At 39.5% G+C, this 23,847-nt stretch overlaps 1 protein-coding gene across 1 annotated transcript in view; it reads left to right on the forward strand.

Annotated features, from left to right (window-relative positions):
• Window positions 1-1,360, forward strand: part of LOC147893284 (uncharacterized) — a 49,026-nt gene extending 47,666 nt beyond the window's left edge. The window contains exon 12 of the mRNA XM_087386679.1: window positions 1,109-1,360. Within this exon, the coding sequence (XP_087242805.1) occupies window positions 1,109-1,126 (18 nt within the window). The 3' untranslated portion in view covers window positions 1,127-1,360. The remainder of the gene's footprint in view (window positions 1-1,108) is intronic.
• Window positions 1,361-23,847: the final 22,487 nt, after the last annotated feature.

The following is a 23,847-nucleotide window of genomic DNA, read 5'->3' on the forward strand; positions in this document are numbered from 1 at the left end:
ACAACATATTCCCATCCCTCTTGAAAGACAAGAATTGTTTCCATTATATACTTCCAATTTCCATAATTTGAGTTGTCTAGCTTTGTTAAAAACTCAATATTGATGTTTCTTGAAGGAGACCTAGTTTGGGTGTCAAACAAACTTGTTATATTTCAAATAGGCCAAAAAGTGACGTTTTGACTTATACTTTATATATCAAACTTCTTCATTTCAACTTAAGAATATTATTGATAAAGAAAAAATTGATTTCTGATCAAATTTTTTTGCAAAAAAATTTTTGATCAAATTTGATTAAGGTATGGCCAAAAATACCAAAAAAGTGTATGGAATTGAGGTCAAAGTATACCATAATAATGATGCCCTAAATTTCTCAAAAGTGAGAAAAATGATGTTACAAGATATTACTTTTATGTATGATGAAACCATGCTTCAAACCAAATCCAAATAGGACATATATTGATCAAAAAATGATGCACTAAATATAGGTGCTTTCAAGCTCACACTAATCAAGGCACCTAATTTGTCACCAATATGGTCTCAATAGCTCAAATGTCCAAATCAATATTTGTATTTGGATTTTGTGGTATTTGATCACTAGATTGACCTAGAGGGTTAAACTAGCCGAATCGTGTCCTAGGCAATTGTGAGCACATGCAACATGTGTGCTAGTGGAGGTTGTGCTTATGAATCACTTTGATGACATGGCAATGTGTGTGCACATGTAGAGTTCACATTATGCTTATATGGCCTCAAGCTTTCTCAGAATTCATAGAGATGAGGTGGTACTATGTGTTAGGTGGAAGTGATGCTAAGGTGGTATCTTATTGTGCTACCATGTGTTAATGATGATATGGCAATAACATGGCTTGATAATGTGACATCATGATGAGACCTAATGGTGTGGCCTTACTAACATGGGATAGCTAGCATGTAAAATAAGTTAATGTGGTAGTCAGGTTCTATATGTCAACTCTATTGGTGAGTTGCTTAATTTGCCATGTGTCAAGCAGTGATGATGAAGTGACACTTATCTGTTGGTCTGCAACTTGGTAGATTGTGATTAGGGAATCGGACCCCTAATTTGCCATGTGGTGGTTTGACTATGTAGATTGTGGATCATGGATAGAGGAAGAAGAGGCTAATGGCAATGGCTTCATAGTCCAAAGCTAATGATAATGCAGGTGGTTGAATGGAGATTGACATTGGGATGGTGGAAGTCGAGGTGTCCTTGGCAAACATGATGACTTGTGAGGTTGTGTTCTCCTCATGATGAATTCTTATAGCTAGAGTTTGTGATCGAACACCTTGTAGGATTATTTTACAATCACAAATCTTGATGAACAAACATATTATTTTTTATATCCAATCCAAGGTACAAAAGGAAATGTAAAAATATAGCAAAATTTTAAGTAAAAATATTTTACACTCCTAGTTTGGTATTTTGCTATTTGTTGTGTTGAGTTCATGCTATTTCAAATAAGTTTCCAACCTACATTACTGCAAATCAAGACATGATTTATCACATAAAAGACATATTTAAAGTTTTGTGATTGCAGAATCATCCTACAAAGCATCTTGCCACAATTATCAACAACTAGAGAAACAAACCAAAAATTTACACAAGGAGAAATGCAAAAGACTCCAAAAACATTATTCTTGTGGTTCAAAATCTTCATGGCAAAAAGGATTATTATAAATATCTTCTCATTTTGTATTCAACATCATGAAGGTTCAGTCTCCAAAAAAATACTATTTTTGTGGTTCAAAATCCTCATGGGAAAAAGGATTATTATAATAGCCCTTCCATTTTCTGTTGACCATCATGAAGGTGCAGTCTCCAAAAACTAAACCTCAAGGCATGTGGGACAGTGCCTGGAAGATCTCTTTTTTACTCAAGGTCTCTTGGTGAACAATTATTTTTGCTATCCAATCCAAGGTATGAAAGGAAGATGTAATAACTATAACTATGTTTGCATGGAATATAGGCATCCAATTTGCATGATCATCCAATGAAGTCTTCCCAATTGCAAGACGGAAATGGAGAAATGTCAACCTTGTATTCAATATGCATTTTAAGACCAATGACCTCTGAATTCTATTTTCCATTTCTTTGGTGATTTTGTTTCACCATCTGATTGCTTTGCCATCTCGACACTGAGGTCGATCTTCATTCAATACTATTGTTTCATCATGGACTTGAATTGGTGAAGCACAACTTGCACCCACCATTGGAGTTGATACTCCTAATATGACAAACCCTGAGCTTGTCAACCTGGCAATCTCCGCACTTGTCAAGGATGTTCCTAATTGGACCTTCCACCTTCCTGGTGATGGTCCTAGAATACCTGTAATGCTAGTTGATGGCTTCCACGTGTGGGTTACATCATTTCCACAAAACCAAATCATTTGGGAGCACACTGCAATTAGTGTTTGAATCCTCCCAAAAAATGATGGTGCAACAACTCCATGTCGGTTTTCATGATCCTTTATATTGACAAGCTTGTTACATTTTCCTCCTTGTCCAAGCCAAGCCTAGCAATGGACTTGGCTTGTTACAGGAACTCTTCGCAATGCCTAATTTGCTAATTTGCATCATGCACTTCATATTCTTACACATTCTTGGAATCATCATTCTCAAAACTCTTTGTTGCAAATTTAGTACTAGATTTGGGAGACATGGAGTATCTTTTCTTATTTGTGTAACTGTAGTCAAGGCGATGACTATCATCCTCACATATATTTGAAGGCATTGACTTTGGCCTTTTCCTTCACACAGTCTTGTCATCTCCATCATTAAAACATACTTCAGATGCAACACCCATTTCCTTTACAACATTACTTGTTAGATCAACAACTGTTTTGGCACTAATGTCAATCTGAGATTTTGAAGATCTTTTTTTTAAAGGTCTCTAGACCCAGCCCACTCCCGATGAACTGGCCCTTCCAAAAAGATGTGTATCTAGAACTTTGTAGAATTGTATTTGAGAGGTCACTGACAGAGGCATTGTAGAGACCGACATATTTGGCATGGTTCAATCTAGCCCTCCAACTACCATGAATAGACTCTACTAGATTTGTTTGAAGAATCAAGTCCTTCTCATTATCTAACATACTCTACAAACCAAGCATTGTATAGATATTGTAATGGCAAAATTACATTATTAACAAGATAAAAACCAATTCAAGAGAAATACAAAACCAACCTCTATAATGTGTCAGCCCTAATGGGAAATCCTAGCATGCCACCATGCAAACCAAGTTTCAAGCCGTGGCAAGTCTGAATCACTTGCATGGCATGCATTCCACCATTTCAACTTCTGCAGCTTGCTCTGTAGAGGCATCCTTCCTACATCTACATCGAATTTTAAATTCCTCTTGGCTGCCAACTTTTATACATGCCTTTGCATGGGAATGAAGACTTTGCTCCCAATGGAAAAGGCAAGATCGCTCTTTCCCTTCCATTATATTGTCAGGGCCACATTGAAAGTGGCACGTACAACTCTCCAATTAATTGGCTTGGGCCTCATCTGCCATGAACCCTTTGAATTCAGCATGGTCAAACCCTTGTGAAACCATTATTTTGTTGAGAGTATCCCAAAATAGAATTTGTGCATCAATATCTTCTACCTTGAAGTCACAAGTTGCAATTGTTTGCAACTCTTGGATAAAAGGATTAATCACACACATGACAAGCCATGGTATCCCAATATCTCATTCTCTTCACAAAATCAAACAACATCCAGCAATGACCCAGTTCTCCCCCAGGTCTCATTTTATTTACCAAGTCAACCCCCGAACCAAAACTGTGGGTAGACATTTTAAATACATGACACCTACTGAATGAACTATGTTGCAATTGTCCAGGAAACACTACACTTTGGAAATAATTATATCTACAATGTCTTTTCAAGTATAAAATTCCATCTAGCCCATCTGACACAGGTGGAGAGTTACATCGACCGTCCTCAATCCATCTTGATAATCTATACACAGACTAAAAATTGGTCAATATTATATTCATTGTCAATAACATAATTTAATAAACCAATGCAATGACAAATAGTATGGTAATTACTTTCTTTTGTCGAGCAAAGGTTCACATTGTTTTAGAAATCTTGTAGCTCAACATCCGACATCTTAATCCCGTTGCACTTTTTTAGACAATAAAGTTCCCATAATAATGTCTTGGACAATTATATTTTGTATCCCTTTAGGGCATATAGCACCACCAGCCCTCACCATTTCATAAACTTTGGTTTTAATGGCATCCTTTGCTCTCCTAGTCAAACCATCCCAGTTCATCACCTCCAACTCAAAGAATGAGAACTGCAAAATGAGTATGAACTAGAGTGCCCCCATGACATCCATACCTTGTAATCACATTCTTGTATAAAAACTTTGATGTGCTTTTTGCAAGCAAAAGGTATTGGATTGGGGTAGACACATCTCCATGCTATTGAGAAATCATACATGAGTCACCCACAATGGCAAGATCTACATTCCCTATCTTCTGGTTATCATCATTGGCTTTGAGTTACTGCAAGATGATACCTCTACACCAGTCTCACCACAAGTTATAGATGAATTAGATGATCTTCTAAATCTCTTATATGGGAAATAGAATCCCCACCCACCCTCTATGAGTATGACTTGGAAGGTAGTCAATATGAGTAGGTACAAACTACTAAGATTGGCAATAAAGAGCTCCATAGAAAAATAATGCGACTAAATTCAAAATTACTACCATAAGAGCCTTCATAGATTGACATTAGGAGCAATTAGGAGTCAAACACATCTCACGTGGAATTAGCTAGTGTACTAGACAATGCATCTACACAAGAAACACAAGTCAACAATGTCATTAACCCTGCTATTCGTTGATTGACACATCTGTACTATGGTAGTCAAGATAAGGACATGATGCAACATCATTGCATGGGACCTAATTGTGTAATCAATATTGATTAGGCAATCCTACCTTTCAAATCATACAACATCACAGTCAAAAATTTTAACAATTGTTAGAACTATTTGCTAGTATGGCATCAAAAGAGCAGCAATGTGAGATAGACAAGAAAATGAATCAAAATGTTACAAAAAATAGAGACAAAGATTGAAAGGCTCAAAGTGCATGAAAAAGCAAACAAAATTTCCTAGAATAAAGTAGGAATGATATAATAGAAATCACATTGAACCTGCAACAAAAATAGTTGTAGCTTTCAGATGCCTTAAACATTAAGGAAGAGGTAGAGCATTCAATCTACTGACTACAAGCCTCTTGTGATGAACATTAAAAAAATATTGTGCAATTATGAGGATGATTGATGCAAAAAGATGATGAAATGGATGGAGCATCAGAAACAAACATCGAGTTCTAGAAAAGTCTCTAAGACTATAAACACCAAGTTCAAGAATTAGAGCAAGAATGTATAGCATCAAAGGAGCAACTTGTGAATGCTAATGTGGAAATAAATGCTCAAGCTCAGGTGTTAATGTAGCTACTAGGACTAGATGATCAATTGTTAGCACAAATAAAAGAAACTGTAGAGTTGAAGAGTCTTTAACTTGCCAAGTATAGGGGAAAATGCACGGAGCTATAAGTCAAAAGACAATAATTTCAAAACTAGAACTCTAATTACTAAATCAAGCCTATGAAAGTCTAGAGGAGCTATTCTAAGATCTATTGCTACAAATCACCATATCATTGCACCAAAATCTTGTTGCAATCCTAAAACAAGACGATCATCTTGAAGGAAGAGCTCGAATTCAATGAAGACAATTGCAACTCAAAATGTTACATGCATTAATCACTCTTAATTGGGATAGGCCAGTGGTAAAAAATACTCTCCTATAGCTATTCCATAAAATGGAAGAGGATGAAAAAATGTGTTTTGTCTTTCCATACATGTAGGACTGCTACATATGAAACAAGATGTAGTAATAATCTATGAATTTTTGATTGGGAAGCCATCTCTTTGGTAATAGTTGGACTATTACCTTTATTGCAATAGCCATCATCATAATCCCTAAGATATGACTCGAATTTAAATCCAATCTTGAAATTGAAAAGCCATCTAAAATAGGAAAATGCTTGTTTGAAGAATATGTGGTCTACCTCAAATCCAGCCTCCCCTACCTCACCACTCTCTTAAGTGATCTCCTCAGATCCCTCCCCAAATTGGGAACCATACTTCTTACGTTTTTGAAAATTCCAAGCTACCAGTATTTCTTATCATGCCTCTTTGCTCATGCCTCCCAAGTCCCAACACTTACAACTAATCCAAGAATCTCCAACATATCATCCTTTAATGTGTAACAATTTTCCACCTCTTGATAACCCTTCCTTCTAGAACTATAGTAGCTCAAGCCATTTGCCTTGCTCTTCCTCCACTTCCTCTTGTCAACCCTACTCCCCTCTTCTCCAATTTTGTATTTGCTTCCATCTCTTACCTTTCCCTTGTGACTTCATCCTTTTCTTTAAGACCACATATTCCTCAAACACCAATTAAACTTCCAATGGAAAAAGTAGAAAATGATTCATACTATTAGCTTCAAGTTTGGAGAATCTAGACCAAACAACCACATGGATTTGGATTCATATATAGGGAAAATAGAAAGAATTCCAATGCCCGCTAGTCCCATTGGAGACTTTTCTAGGAAATACCCCAACAAGTGGATGGGAAATCACCTGGATCTCCATGCACATTTGCAAAGATCAGATCACTTGAGCCATCATAAAAAGCTGGAGCCACAACCTAGATGGAAAATACCAAAGTTTCTCAAAGAAAGATACCTCATCAGAGTATCTCCAAGTACCTCATTGAGTATCTCCAAGAAAGATACCTCATAGAGTATCTCCAAGTACCTTTTTTAATTTAGGATGTATCCCAAGTTTGATGCAGTATTCTATTGACACAAGTGGGATGCAAGTAAACTTGATCTAAAAAAGAAAGATGCACCTTTAAATTGGCCCAAAATTCATGGATACTCCAAGGTAGAATGGACAATCCGAAAAACACTCAGACAAACATGCATCATGAATGAGAGGTGGCCATGAACAAAGCCTCAAGGAGTGAAGCACTACCCATAATCTTGGAAGTGTCCCTCACAATTGATTAACATATAAACCTTTTCAACTTCAATTTGAATGAAAAGATAATGATCAAGCTACAAGTCGATTCTTCCAACATGCCATATCACATGAAGGGAGACACATCTATCTATTTAAAGAAATGGCCAATACTAGCTTTTTAGATACTAAGGAAAAAATCTATGTAGTCCAAAACTATAAGGAAAATATTAACACTAAGCTTGCCAAAAGTTACCGTTTAGTCTACAATCAAAAAATTTATCTATTTATGTCAAGTGTACTTGCTCACTAGGTCCAAATTTATGAAAATTCAAATCTTGAGCAATGATAGAATCCAAATTTGTGAAAAAATCAAGGTCCAAATGATTGTGCAAATACCCTTCCATGTGTAAATCTCATACATTGGGAAATTGACATTATGGATCCTTAGTTGATGTTTGGTACCTACCTATTTATATGGTGGACTATATATGTTTGGTACCTTCCTACTTATATGGTGGACTATATCTATTTTTAGAGATTCCCTATGTCATGATAAAGTGACTTTTGATACTTTAATTTTGATCTTGTTAATGTTCATCAAGCTCTTTCAAGTTTTGATGGAAAGCCTCTTACAATTGATTTGACTTTTATATATTGATTCCTCTCTTTATGTTTGTGTAGGTCATCCTTAAAATTGATTCTAAGGTGCATCGCAATGCCTTGACACAAAAGCATTGGTAAACTTGCTTAATTTAAGGTGCATCGTGATGTCTTGACACAAAAACATTGGTATACTTGCTTAGTTTAAGGCGCATCATGATACCTTACATGAAGTGTTGGTATATGTGCATAGTTGAAGGTGCATCACAATGCCTTGACATGAAAGCATTGGTGTACTTACTTAGTTCCTAAAACCTCGTATAAGGTTCATCACGATGCCTTAGACACAAAAGCATTGGTATACTCAAAATCAAGTTTGAGGTGCATCATGATGTCTGGACATGAAAGCATTTGTATACTTGCTTAGTTTGGAAGTGCACTTTGAATCGTGTTGAGGTTTGTGATAGATGTCCATTCAACAAACATAGATACATGCCACCACTCCTAATAGGAGCCATTCCCAAGGGTGGACACTAGCTTCAATGTGACCTACTTGATCCTTGACACTAGGATCATTCCACGCGTCACACACTACGCATGAAGCTCAACTATATAAATGCTCACCCGCAAGCATGACTTGGGGCTAGGAAGGTAGTTACAAGAGCATGGGATGCTCTTAAGTACAAACACAAGTTGTGGAGGGATAGATTGGTACTAGCAAGCATGGAGGAGAAAATGGAAAAATGGGAAGCATGCAAGAGGGACAAATGAGGAATATATGGTGCATGTGGAGAAGAGGAGGGATGAAATGATGCGCCTCCCTAAAGAAAAATAGGCCTCAATACATGACAAGGAGAGATCCCATAAGAACTAACTATATAAAAAATCTTATTCTATATTTGAGATTTCACTTAAATTCATTAATTGAGATTCTTTTTGAAATTTTGTCGCGTTTTTTGGGTGGCCTTTTGCATGGGGAATACAAATGCCTTGGTAGTTACCAAAGAGTGAGCAATGTTTACTAACTTTCACTTACTTGTTGGATCATATACTTGAATGTAAGAAAGGCATGTACTTAAATAGAATGAAAATAAGTCTAAGAGCCTGCAAACAAAGAATGCATATATGACCCAAATTTTTTATTATGAAACATATCCCTACTTTAACTGACTTGTTGAAGCATATACTTGGATATAAGTATCCCTACTTTAATTGATTTGTTGAAGCATATACTTGAATATAAGTAAGGCATGTAGGGCAACGAGCTTGTGCAAAAAAGGTGAGCACACTCTCTTTCAAAGAAATAAAGGATATATAAACCAAACTAAATAATTATGAAACATAACAAGTTTAAGAACTCTCAAAGAAAGAATGGATATATAACCCAAAATAAATAATTATGAAACATAACAAAAAAAGAAATTTATATTTTTCCAAAGTTTAAATCCATTGTGAGAATAGTTGGGCATGTGCAAAAACAAAATACCCTAACATATGGTATGAGTGGCTATCTCTAAGCTTTCATTGCATTGTTTGGCAAGCTTTTGCATGGGGAAGGCTAAACACCTTGGTAGGTGCCGAAGATTGATAATTTCCACTCTCTATCCTCTAAGGTGAATTGATATCTATGGCCCTTTTCTCAATAAATGGGCGAGCTCTTTGGATAGATCATCATCAATGGCTTGGAACTCCAACCTTGGGTGTAAGGATTTTTTCCACAACATGCACCTTTATCTCCTAACACTCTTGCATATTAAGAGAGAACTATTGCAAGTTGGCCACTTTAAAGATTCTCTAAAAAAAGAGCATTTCTCTACTAATATTTTCATACTATGCTAAATTTTACGTCTTTTTGAAAAATTATAAAAACATAAGATTTCTTATATATAAGGAAAATTCAAAAAATCTATAACAATAAGCTGTAATTATACACGATCTTTCATAACTGAATATATCCATGTGTGTGTGTGTGCACGTGTGCGTGCACGCGCGTGTGTGTGTGTTTAAAGTTAATAATCCCATCAATAAATGAATCATACAATCAATTTAGACCTAGCATAGCTTAAAAACATTAATAGAAATAATTCACACCTGGAGAATAAACACTTGAAGCATTTAAATTGAGTTTGATATCAAATGGGCAAACCCCGGTAGGGTCTCAAAAATACGTATGCAAGTGTTGAATTTGTCAGGTAGTACGGGCTCCAAGGTCAGGGTCCACTTACCTACGACCATCCAAACAAACCTAAGTGTTGGAACAACATAGATTTGTGAGGGAAGATAGGTAATGTGTATGCACCCCAGCTTGTTATTGCATATAAAGACCTAGATACCCATCAAGATTCTGAAGTAAAAATCACACATTAAAAATAATGGGGTTTTAATTGACCCCTTACAAGTAAACACTTCGACATCAAGGGTGGTATTCCTCACCCTTTAGCAAGCTAGGATTAATAAGACAAAATATTGTGCATTATTTATATACTTTGACTGAAAATTAAAGTGTAAAAGTAAAAGAACTATTAAAAAAGAAATTCAAAAAAGAGTGCTTACAAGATTTTATGAACAAAACTTAGATAAACTTTAAGTTTAGTAAAAGACTAAAAAATATATATACCCACATGGCTGATCTAGTAAAAAGTAGTACAAAAGTGTACCATGAATAAACTTACTTTTAAGAAAATTTAAAAGAAGTTCAAGAAAATACTCCTAGAAAAATTACAAATATAGGAGTAGGTAAAAGCCAATTAAAACTAGTATACATTATTTAAGAGTAATCATTCTAAAAAAGGTTTAAACTTTTTAGACGGAACATGCAATCAAAATGAGAGAGCAAAACAATCTATAACTAACAATTTTCCATGCTAAATCATTAATAAGTAGATCTCAATAAAAGGTTAAGTGGATAAATGTATAAATTACTTTGTAACTAGTTAAAGGAGAAAATTAAATATTAGAGGAATGAGAAGGAAGTAAAGAAGAATAAATCTATCTATATATATATATATATGCATTAAGAAGAGACAATTATTAAGAAAAATGCAAAATCAAGGATGAAAACCATGTGCGGAGATCTCCAAGTGACAAGCAGCTTAAATCAAGAGTCAATTCAAACTCAGTTGTGCAAAGCAAAGAGCCAACCACCTAGTACTTAGTGAAAGTAGAAGAGCCATGACCATGAAGACTCATAGCAAAAAGAGAGTTGTCAGCTTACAAGAGAAGCACACAAAATTTATTATGATAAGTTGGGTAGAGAAGCACTCGAAGGTCAAGGAACAAAGCAAAAGAAGCAGAGGAAATAGGAAGAAGACCCCCGCCACATTGATACTGAGACTATATCCACCCAGCTTTAGGCTCAATCAAGTGGCTCTTAGATTCCATCCCCTATGTGCTACTGTTGTGACTTCCACAAGGAACTATATCTACATCTCTTGCTACCAATTAGGGTATGGCCTCTTCCCTTGTGCTTTCTGACTACGATCATTCTCGGATCCAAAAACTTTTCTTGTGTTTTTGTAATGGCAGCTATGCTTAGTTCCTTTATCATTGAGTATTTGGGCGATACTTGAGAGTTCTCTCTAATCATATACTCAAATGAGCACCATGTTCAATGTTGTCTCTCACACACCAATGTCTTGATGGTATTTGAGATATAAGTGTTCTAAGGTATATGGTTTCTTGCTTGAATAGGTGCCAACCTGTCCAAATCACATGAAAGTTGTGGTATTAGAATTTTGGCTCGCTGATACTATGCAAAATCCCAAAAAAATTTCCCAAGACAGGACTATTGAAGGAGACTATTAGGTCACAAAATTTCATACAAGCTTCTTGGTGCTAGTTGTAATTGGTTATTAGGTTATTTGCTCCCAAATATGAGATGTTTTGGGCCTTGTTCTTCATGCTCCCTCTCACTTGGGTGTGTGATTACTCCTTGTGAATTCTGTGACCCAGGAAGCATATGCATAATGTACATATATAAGATCGGCATGCCTGCAAGTCTCCACGAGTAGGACAAAATTAATCTCAATGCATCGGTTTATGTAGTGGCTCCTTTTGGATATTTTTATGTGCTCTAGTAATTAATCTTAACCTTTCAAGATTGTGAATCTAGAGATTAATTATTTTGTCCATAAGGACATATAAATAAGAATTGCGGACATTCATTCCTCTAGCTTTCCTAATTGACTTATGCTAATGGAGCTTCCAATTGTTTATTTTTTCTTTGCAAATACACATACAATTTTTTAAATAATGCAGTCCTCTCCAAAAATACCTTTTGTCATATTAAGCTTCATAAAAGTCATGACCTTTAAGCTAATCAATTAAGGGTCTTTGCAAAATATTTTCAAATACACACCACTGTACATACTTATGTGTCTCTTCTCCATTTCTCTTCTCCCTTAAAAATGGTATCTCAATTGAGGTGATATCAAAGTATACTGATATCCTCAAATGAGATTTATGATGTTGTTAAGTCTCTTGGTGGACCACTGGTTCATATTCATGACTGTGATAAAAAGCAATCAGGGTCTATAACCCTTGCAATCCCAAGCTAGAAATTGTGTTTATTCTAACATCACCTTCTTTTGGATGGACGTAGGTAATAGTCTTTGACATTGGAATGCATTTTAGTGTAGCTATCAAACAAGATCAATATGTTTAATGCTCTCCTTACTCTTCCTCTTTTCGAATAAGGATTGTAAATACTATTGGATATTCTACCTTATTGTATATTTCACGCTTCACTCCAATGTCAAAAAATGCAAGTGTTTTTTTAACTTGAATAAAAGTTTGGCAGAACCAATACCTATTTCCAAGAATGGATCCTTAGGCCTAAAACACACACACACACATGCATGCATGCACGGACACACACACACACACACGCACGCATGCATGCATGCACCCCCCCACACATACACACACACACACATGCATGCATGCATGCACCCACACCCACCCACACACACACACTTATTCCCTTATCAGGTTCTCACACATGGTCCAAGCTATGGAAATGGATGTCTAAGGCCCTAATTTCTCTCTCCCTCGTAATGGACCTTGGTTTTGTCCTCTTAACTACAATAACATGCTCCCCCATAGAGTTGACTTTGAGATTAATTATTACATCACAGGTCACTCGTTCCCTTGATACCTCTAAAGTCACTATCATAGTGGGAATCTAAAATCCAAATCTTATCACTTATTGGAAACACTTCACTACTAATTGACTATCTACTTTTGTTGGACATACATCCTTAATAGTTAACCCTTTGCTTTTGTGTGTTAAAGCTGAATTCCCTTAGGACTCCTTATAATTAAACACCCATTATGATGCCTAACTATACCATGAATTACATCAATTTCTCCTATTGGTGCAACTCCCTAGTAGATGAGCTTGAACATTAATAAGCTTTTAAAGTCATTGCCAAGGTCCTCGGTACCACCTATGGCTTTCCATAGCCAGCCAAGCCTTAGTGGATTGGTTAGATTAGGATCATGATCTTGGCATGTCCTTTGGTTGGAAGGCGTGTCCTTTGCTTGTGAGGCAAAGCTCCAAAAATAATTAATTGTTATGTCATAAAGTTGATATCCATCTTTCCCTCTTGCAAATCTCATGGAGTGTCCTGCTCCCGTGATGGTCCCCTTACAAAGGCTTATTGTCTTCCTTGCCCTTGGCACATCAGATAACTCCTCCCTCCCTTGTAACTCCTCTTTCCTTCCCTCTCCCTCACACCTTCTTGCTGCAGTCATCCCTTGTCTTCCTCATGGAGACTCTCCTCTCGGTCTGCCTCTCCTCACAAGCATCTTTCTTGCTTACAATCTTCTCCGTCTAGCTCAAGGGATATCGTACTCTCTTTCCCTTGTTGACTCCCTCTAGCTCGAGCGGCTCTTATGGTAGCCTTCTCCTTCTTGGACAGTTGGGCGATGCCAATCTTGAGGTCAGACTTATGGCTGGAAAAAATCTTCCCTCGCTTTGTGCCATCGGTGGTCCTAACATGTAACTTGGTCATTCTTTTAATTTATGTTATCAACGTGTGACAGGACACTATGCACACCTAACTTCTAGTTGTTTTTTCTTCGATAATGTCGTCACTGCTCCTTCGGTCTCTCGATGTTCTATTATCATGGATCTAGTGCTACCATTGATTGACTATTTTGCTTAGTGTCGTTGTGGCTATATTTGTCTTACATAGTCAGTGGGGATAGACTATCTCAAGAGTGAGGGCAGTCATGATTTATTGCATTGATGCTGGCCATCCTTCTACATAATAGTGACTAGAGACAAATAGCACCTCAAAAGTTCTATATCGTAGACTACTCTAACTTTCAAACCTCCCTTCGGAATCATATCTTCACAATATGAACTTATTTCACAGTACTGTCCATGCATTTCGACGTATCTTCCTCGATTGAGAATTTAAGGTTTACTAAATTGATCTATAATGATTTTGCGACATATGGACTTGTAGCCTCTCTTTTGCATGTCTACACTTTGTGCCCTGGGGTCTTACGAATGGACTCTAGGATCGTCCAATTGCCTTAAAAACATGTGTTTAAGTTGGTATATTTCAGCATGTGAAAGGTGGTCCGATATCTTTTACTGAGTTCTCCATTTATCTTGGTCTTGCGTGATTATGGGTGAAATTCATGCATGGAAATGATCTCTGAACAATCACAGAAAATATGGTTGTCCCTATTTGAATTTAGCAGTGGATATGTTGGTGATTTCATAAGTTACCCTTGATGGTATGACTCAAATAATTTGGGTGTACAAACTACTATATATGCATCCTTTATCATGGTTCCCTTGAAAGTGTGGATGGCTTGAGTTTTGGACCTCTAAGCATGCTAATTCTCTAACATCCTTGCTGTTTTTTAATGTTCTTGAAATAAGATGTTTATCCCCTTTTCTTTAAATTATTAAGAGAAAGTCTCCCTTACATGGCACTAATCAACTATGTTCGTAGTCCTCTAGTTTTTCTTTTTTCTTGTTCCTTATCTTAATGGCTCCCTTTATTCTAGGCAATCTAATCTTTGGCTCATGGAATTTGGACTTATGAGCTTGGCAACTCCCTCTAGCTTATAACATTTACCAATTATTCTCTTTTCAAGCTAATTATGATATAGCTAGGTCTCTTGGCTGACTACTAGGTCATATTATGGACTGCGATAACAAGCAGTCAGGGTCTATGTCACCTGTAGTCCCAAGCTAGAAGATGTATGTAGTCTAACATAACCTTCTCTTGAATGGATGCAGGTACCAGTCCTTGACACTAGTATATGTCTCGATGTAGCTGTCAAAAAGATCATGTCTTCATTGCTCTGCGCGTTCTTCATCACTCCAAATTAGGAGTTGTAATTTCTACAGGATTTCTACCTTATTTTATTTCTCATGTTCCACTATAAGTGTAATATTAAGATTTGCAAGTAGTTCTCTTCACTCGTAATACCACGTTCAAAACCACTACCAGTTCTCAGGGCGGTTTTTGTAAGCCTAACACACACACACACACACACTTACTATTCTCCTTTTTCTTTTGCATCCATTTAATTTCTTAATTTCCTTTTATCTCACAAACACTCCCTAATTTTTCCTAATTCCTCCTTTTTTTTTTTTGAATTTCTTTCTTAAAGCTCTAAATTTCTCTCTCTCTCCCCCCCCCCCCCCATCTTTAACCAATTTTCTCCAATTTTCTTCCCTATTTTTCCCTCTTCCTTCCCCATAAATTTTCCTAATTTCACTTGATTTCCCCCAATTATTTTTATTAATTTTTTAAAACTAAAATTTTAAATCCTTTTTCCTTTTTTTCAAATTCTCTTTAGGCCCCTTTTTTTACACATTTAAAGTCCACATCGAGCTATTTAAGTCTATGTTTAAGCTACTATTTTATTGTGACCTTGATAACAAGGGAGGGGTGTTTATGACACCTGTCTTCCCAATTGAAGTTAAGCTGGTTCTTACCATGTTTTCTTGTTGGATGGTGGCAGGTATGCAGACTCTCTTCAATAAAAGAGATGCTTATTAGGACTTCACCAAGCTCCTTTTTTTTTTGCAAAAACATTATTGTCATTTCTTATCAAAACTCTTATATACTTTTTATGCAATTTCGTAGGTGCTTTACCTACATACTCAAACTCTTCCTTAATTCTATAATGTTCTCTTTCTATCCTTTACCCTGACTCAGTTGTCTTTTCACTATGCAAAAGGGGTCGTTGTCTTGTCTTCCACACACACATGCATGCGTGCGTGCACACACACACACACATAGAGAGAGAGAGAGAGGTCAAAATACACATACATTCATAGAGTTAAATAAATGCATTGATAGACTTACACATAGCAAAGATATGTGTGTGTGTGTATGTGTGTGCATGCATGCATCCATGCATATATAAATATATATATATTGGCCCTCGGGTCAGGCCAATAGGTAGACTTACAAACACAAGTGCAAGAGCAGGTGGCGCTCGTGAGTGGCGATCAGGCAAAGCATATCACTCATTAACTTATGAATGGTGAGCATCAACAAAACAAGAAGTGGTGACGTCGTGTTTGAAGGAGAGGCAACCTAAAACTAAGGGCGGTAGACCAATGGTGAGCAGCGGTCTAGTGAACTGAACATGCTAGCTATAGAAGTTGGCTCTATAGTAGTCTTAGTAGAAAAGGAGCATTGTAACTAAGAGAAGAGACGAGTGACATTGTGTGGTTTATGCTCTCTCTCTCACCTGGCTTGCTAGGCTAGGAGTTTGCTACTAAGTGCTTAGTTCAATCCAGAGGGTGGCTTGGTTGAAAATATGCTTCTTTAGTACGAGTGTGGATTTTACTTCAACTTGTCTAGTTGAGTTGATATTGTAAGTGTTAAGAACTCAATCACCCATCATCATACGTTTCCCCTTTTTGCAACAAGCCCAACCTCCGAGTTATTTTGTTGGCATCCGCTTTCATCACATCTGAACACACACGTAGACAGCCAACCAAGGACTGCAAGAGCAAGCATCTTTATCCGAGCACTCCACAGGGTTAGATTAATAGTTCACAGGCAACACACACCAAGCTCTCACAAGTTAATGTTTTTGGTAGTGAGTAAACTAGAGCATCAACATTTGGCAATCCTGCTAGGGAAGGGTCAATTGAATTTTCAAGTCCATGTGCTGTTAGTTAGGGGAATTGAGTGGATTGAGTATAGCAAGCCTAGAATTGAGTGCACAGCCATTGAGAGGTGTTCATGCTGACTAGTGACGAGTTGAAGTAGTTAATGTGTGTCTTGAGCTACTACAAGAAATACCTCCATGTAACCACAGATGAGTGGTGTAGCTTGGTGTTGTGCTTGAAGGCTAGAGTGCGGACGACAAAAGGTATTCACACCCCCAATCAACTAATTCACAACTTAGCACCCTGGTTGCTCCTGTTGTCCACCCCCCCCACCATCTTCCTCCTCCCTCTAGCTTCCTTCCGCCATCTCCTTCCCCCACCATCTCCTACCTCCATCCCTACCTACACACCACCTCCTCCTTTGCCTCCATTACTTGTCCTTCCCCTGCCTCCACTCTCCCTCCTCCTCCTACCATCTCCTGTCCAATCCTGCCTCCATTCTGCCTCCTCCTCCACCTCTACTCTACCCCCCACTTGCCTCCATCCCACTGCCTCCTTCACCTCCCTTCTCACTCCCCCCTTCCTGTCTCCCCCTCCGCCTCCCTTTCAACCCCCATCTGCACCTCCCCCTCTACCTCCTTCCCTGCCTCCCCCTCTACCTCATCTCTCCTCATCCTCCACCTCTTTCCCTTCTCCCCTTCCACTTCTTTCCACCTCCTTCCCTTCTTTTTCCCCTTTCTCTACCTCCTTCTCCACCTCTCCCTCTTCCTCCTTCTTGCCCTTCTCCTCCACCTCCCTCCCTGCCCTCCTCTCTCTTGTTCCCTCCTTCTCTCTACTGCTCCCTTTCAAAGGACCCATTTGCAACCATTTAGCCCTTTCTCGTCTCACACTTGGGCCTTGGGGGTGTTTGGGTTTGGTCAACAAGAGGGGCTTCTTTGATGGTTTGGTCAACAAGAGGGGCTTCTTTGATGTGCCTCTTTCTTCAGGGGCTCTCCCTAGCCTTTCTTGGGGTGAGATAGCTTCCTTGCCCATTGTCCAGGTGGCTCTCTGTCCTTTTTTCCCTTCCTCATAGCGGGAGTTTTTGTGCTTGCCCGAAAAAAGAAATCTTGGTGGTGACCCTTGGTTTGGTTAGAGGAGCTCTATGGTGGCACCCTCTAATCCCACATCCATTAAGGTTATCCTTTCTGCAGCAGCCAAGTGGTAGTAGGTGCAACATGCAGCCTAGTCACTTCAAGACAAGGCAGTTGTGGGTAGAATTGTGGGCCTCACTCCCACAGACAGGTGAGAGAGTGGATCTAGGTGAGCTTGGCAATAGGAGACCACATCTATGAGGTCACCATCTATAGAAGAGGCATCTTCCTCATCTAGCTGAGCTCTCTTGCTACTACCTTGACACTTGTGGAGCAAAGCCCCATCCTCCTTCGCTCACATCTAGTGTACCTTTTCCCTTGGTACCATGGCTTTACAGTGGAGGACATGGACACGACACACCATGTCCCTTGATTCTCGATAATGCTCCACTTCCCAGGGCTTCCAAAGGAATATAGAGCCATCCTTCCCTCCATTGGTAGAGTGTTTGGCATGTTGTTGGAGTCCCCACCAGATTCGACAACATCAGTGGTAGTAGATCACGGGGTCCCCAGGATTAGATTGGTGGTTGAGATCCCAAAGTCCCTCCAAGAGTTAATCCTCCTTGAGACCCTTGAGGGGGGTACACTTTATCAGAGAGTGGAGATCTTCGGTCTACCAAGCCAGTGTCTTTGTTGCAAGTAGATGGGCCATTTAGCCTAAAACTACCCTCGTGTGTGGTCAAGGATGCAAACTCCCCCCCCCACCCCTATAGGGTAGGCAGAGTCAGCGAGCTAGGGCCAGCACCTCCCTAGGCAGGAGCAACCGGAGTCTTAGACATTCTAGTTGACACCTTCAAAGTGAGAGTACACCCAAGTGAGCAAAAAGAAAAAGAAAAGAAACAAATTGGCTTGAAAGCACCACAGGCAATGAGCTAGACACAAGGGGAAAGAGAGAGAGAGAGAGAGAGAGAGAGAGTAGGTCGAGGGGCACCCATGGAGGAGCAGCTGTAGGAGCCCTTGGTGGGAGACCCCTCCCCCTTAGTGGCAAGGGTCACGGTTCAGCCAGGTGATCCTCCCTTAGTGGAGGTCCAGCGACCACAGTCTTACTTGCATCAGTAGCGTGCCTCAATAGCTCTTGTTATTGTGATTCCGGAAGTTGCGGAGAGTAGCTCGGAAGCATGTGAGGAGGGGGATTCCGAGCCCTCGTGTGCCTGATTAGTAGGTCAGGCCTATGATTGCCCCTATTCTTTCCCACTCCCCTCCCCCTCTCCCTCTGCTCGCCCTCCCCCTCCTCCTGAGCTCCCCCCCTCGCCACTCCTACTATGGTCATCCTCACCACCCGCCCCCCACCACCTCCCCTCCTCCCCCCCCCCTCCGCCCTACCCTCCCCCTCCATAGCAACTTCTTCATCCTCCCCCCCTCCCACCCCTCTATCGAACCTGCCTTGACTCCCTTGCATGTAGGCAAGGGCATGATCGCATCCCCCTCTGCTTCCTTGTCTTGGCATCCTATACGCCTCCCTTCTCAACCCTCCCATTTTGGGTGGGCTTTAGAGGGAAGGAGATCGTCCTCCCGATCAGTAGCTCCCAAACTCTAGCTTGGGCACCCTCTACGAGGGATTTTTGGAGATTGAGGCCCTGGAATTACCTTGAGATCCTGGACTCTTAGATGGAAGATTGGATGGGTCCATAAGGACTAGATCTTTGGCACACCCATGGTGCTAAGGTGAATTTCTAGTTGAGCTTCACATGGGAGAAGTTGGTCTACGGATTGACAATAGGGGTTATCAGATTGTTGCCCGAGGCAAGGATTGATCCGGCACACTACTGGCCGCTCTAGAAGTGTGCTGAGATGTTTGGAGTGGACGTCTCCTTCATGTTGCAATAGGCACGGAAGATTGGCATTGAGCCGGTGTCCAGGGTGGAGTGGTCTTTCTTGAAGGGCACTATGCAGAGGTTGGGCTTATTAGACAGATGGATCTAGGCTTGGGCTTATAATAATATGTGTAGGGTGGCTATGGGACTCAATATCTATTTTGAACACCAATTATAGGTTGAGTGAGATGAAAAACTAATTATTGCTTTTGAGCATTGAATGTCAAATAAAATGAGTGGTTGCTATCCTTGATGGTGGGAAAGCATCCTTTGTTATTGTGCCTATTCATTAAAGGGGTTGACAAGTGGGAGAGAGCTTGGGTGAATTGACAATTTTCATAATGTCCTTGTTCAAGTTGCTTATGGTGGAGGGAAGGCTGTCTCCCAACTATTGCAAGAGGACAATTTGTAGTCAACATCCCATTGCAAGAGGACAATTTGTGGAGGGAAGGCTGTCTCCCAACCATTGCAAGAGGACAATTTGTGGAGGGAAGGCTATCTCCCAACCATTGCAAGAGGACAATTTGTAGTCAATATCCCATTGCCGAAAACAAATTGGAATATAAATTGGCATCCCTACTTATGCCATTATTTGTTTTTGAGATGAGCCTAAAGGGCATCACCCCCAAAGAGAAAAAAGACAAGATTACACAAAATTGTTGGCCAACTAGAAGTGGTCCCATTGTTCGTGGTCTAAACCAACTACCTATAGGAGTGAATCTTTCCCCTAAAGACCCACACTCATATGTAGCAACAAACTTTTGCATCTTGCAGAGTTAGAAGACTAGGAACAAAACCAAAATAAAAAATAAAAATATTGCTAACACCCCAAATGGGCTAAGAACCCCATCAACCTTATACAACCACGTGCATCCACTGTCGAGGTGAACCCAAGAGGGTCCCTCGCTAGGCTAGGCCTCTACCTGTAGCATGAGAAGCAGGCCATTAGACCTGATTTCGAGCTTGGTGGAGGCATGGTTGTGACTAAAGAAGGCTTATCATTAGCCCATATCAATTTGCTATGGGCCAGAGGAAGGGGCTATATCATTGGAAGCATCTCTAGGATGCTAGTCAGGAAGATTGGAAGTTAGTAGATTCAATAAGAGTTGCATGATGTTTAATGTAACAAAGACCAATATGTGTAGAGAAGGTTGGAACCGGCATTTGACTTGATTTGAGCAATCTATGCATATACATAGGAGTCAAAAATGTCTTGAGCAAAACATTGAAAACAGAGCACAAACCAAGCAATATAGAAGAACCATAGAAAAGAAAATGTTCCACATTGAAAGCTTTAAAGTGTGTGTGTGTGTGTGTGTGTGTGTGTGTGTGAGAGAGAGAGAGAGAGAGAGAGAGACCCTGAGGAGGAAGAGGAAGGGGGGGGAGAGAGAGTGGAGGAGTGGGAAGGAGGAGGAGGGGAGGAAGGAAGAGGAGGGAGGGGAGGAAGTAGGGGGGGAGGAGGAAGGAGGGAGGGAGGAGTGGTGAGGTGGGAGAAAGAGAGAGCGGTTGAGGAGGGAGAGAGCGGCTGGCTCGAGCTCTAAGCTTTGGAGGGAGGCGATAAATTGAGTCTTTTAGCTTAGGTTAATCGGGAAAATTGGGGAGGCAGAGTGAGGTAGATTAATTGAAATAGAGCATGAGCTGAATAGAGGAGCTTAATATAAATTTAGACATACATTGTACAATTGTTTCGATTCTCAATCGCCCAAAATGTTTCACATCTCAACAAATTGACAGTAATGTAGCATAATGTTCCACATCTCAACAAATCATGAGTAGCCACCTCATCAAATCAATGTATAACAACAAAAACAGCATGATTCCATCTTTGTTCCGGCAAGTGCCTACTTACTTGGTTCTCACTCAAAGTATAATGATTAACCTCTTGGGAGTCAATTAAGATGTGACATCTCATATAATTGGCCTGTTTATCTATTCATGTGCATGAAATGATATTTTCAACCTCGCTTCACTTTCTGCCTCCTTTGCTGAGCTCCTCAGTTTCCCCGCTGCCCTTCTCACCGCGTGCTAGCTCCCTCTCCTTTGTCCACTGTCTACACGTCCTTTCTCCACCCCTCCATTTTTTATCGAGGTGTGTTGCTTTGCTATTGACTGCCCCCTCGCTGTCTCTGTAACTTTTTCCCCACGACTGCGCTGCTCCTTCTACCGGTGGTTCTATGCCTCATTAACCCCTCTCTAGACCTCGCCATCTTTGTGCTTCTACAGTATCCTTACTGCTTCCCTCTTCATGGCTCTCTTGAACTCTAAGCATCCACACGGACGCCGTGCCCACCTTGGACTCTCAGGTCCTTTTCTTTTCCGGTTTTTTAATATTAACCCCCTCTCTTGTCTTGATTCCCCCACTCCCCCTTCCCCCCCCTCCCCCCTCTCTCTTTATCACTTTCTTTTAAATGGTTGTTCCCCTTCTTTTTAATGTTTCCCCTTTCTTTTTTCACTTTTAAAACTCTCCCTCCTTCTATTTAAATAAACCCGCTTCTCTTCTCATTTACTTATGTTAGATTCCCCCTCTTCTATATAAATATGTCTAATTCCCTCTTCTTTCTCTATACATATAATTCCCCCCCCCCCAACTTCTCTAATTTACTTCAACCCCTCCCAAAAGACTCCTTACCTTGCTTTGCTCTACCTCTTGTTCTTCATTAAGTTCTTAGGTTTTTGGCCCCACTAAGAACTCTTGCATTAAACCCCACACACTCTCTCTCTCTCTCTCTCTCTCTCTCTCTCTCTCTCTCTCTCTCTCTCTCTCTCTCTCCTCTTTCTTTCACCTCTCTTATGATTTGTTATTTTTATATTAGTCTTTAATTCTCTTTATATTAGTCTCTCTCGTCTCTTGCTTTTAGTCCTTCTCCTTAATTTCCAAACTCAAACCCTTCCCTTTTAATTCCCATTACAAATACTTAGCACTCTTTTTATTCTTTATATTTCTTCTCACTCCCCATAATTTTTCCATTAGTTCCTTTTTTAACTTCTAAAATTGTTACACAAAAAATCTTTCTTTAAACTCTCAAAGGTTATTCTAAACCTTATCTCGAATTTTTCTTCTCCCTTTCCTTCCCTTTGCTCAAAATTAACTTACAAAGCATTTATATAATTTTTCAAACTAGCTTTGTAAGTCAATGGTTTAGTATTGTGACTCCGATAACAAGGGAGGGGTGTTTATGACACCTGTCTTCCCAACTAAGGTTTAACTGGTTCTCACCATGCTTTTCTTGTTGGATGGTGGCAGGTATGCAGAGTCCCCTGTTCAATAAAAGTGATACTTGCCACATCTTATCAAAGTGCAACCTTTTAAACAATTGTGCATTCTACAAATTTTTATGCCCACCTCTCATTGACCTTTTTACTTTTCATTAATGACAATTGCTCTTTCTTTTGAGATACGTTGTTTTCATTTCACCATGGAAAGGGGTCTTGTCAAGTCTAAAACACACACATAATTTTCCCCTGCAACTTTGGTCAGTTGCACATAGTACATTTAAGTCATTAAGGCCTTTTTTTCCTCTTGACTCACTTCTTTGCTCGCTGAGCAATTCTCTCTTCTCCACTTACCTTTTTTATCTTGCTCTTTTAGCCCAAACAAATCCCATAGCCACCCCATTAATAACTTCTATCCCAAATAATTTCCTAGTTTAACCCACCTCCCTCTCCCACCCCGGTATTACTACCTACTATAGCCCTCTTCTCAAACAATCACCTATGCTTGTCGAATTTCAAACTCACCATACTGTAACACATCCTTTCCACTCCTTTAATAAAACACTTCTACCTTTTCGGGTAGACAATAGGTCATCACACTAGGTGATGACCTACTGTCTCACCTAGTGTGTTGTATCCTACTAGGGTTAAGTTGGATACACACACACACACACACACTTCTTATTCATTTTCTCCTTAATAGTTACTTTACATTTTTTCCTCCCCCCCCCCCCCCTTTTCTTACACTTACACTCTCAGTACTTTCTCTTTCATTTACACTCCCTTAACCTTTTTTCTTCCTAAAATTCCCCTAAATTCTTAACCCCTTATTAAAATTCTCCCCCCCCCCTCCCCCTTCTTCCTTATTTTCCTATCCTTTCTATTTTTAAATTACCCTATTTTCCTATTTTTTCTAATTTT

The sequence above is a fragment of the Dipteris shenzhenensis genome, chromosome 15 (genome assembly GCF_047967505.1).
Source record: "Dipteris shenzhenensis isolate YYH24624 ecotype China chromosome 15, Dip_SZ_1.0, whole genome shotgun sequence".
NCBI lineage: Eukaryota > Viridiplantae > Streptophyta > Polypodiopsida > Gleicheniales > Dipteridaceae > Dipteris > Dipteris shenzhenensis.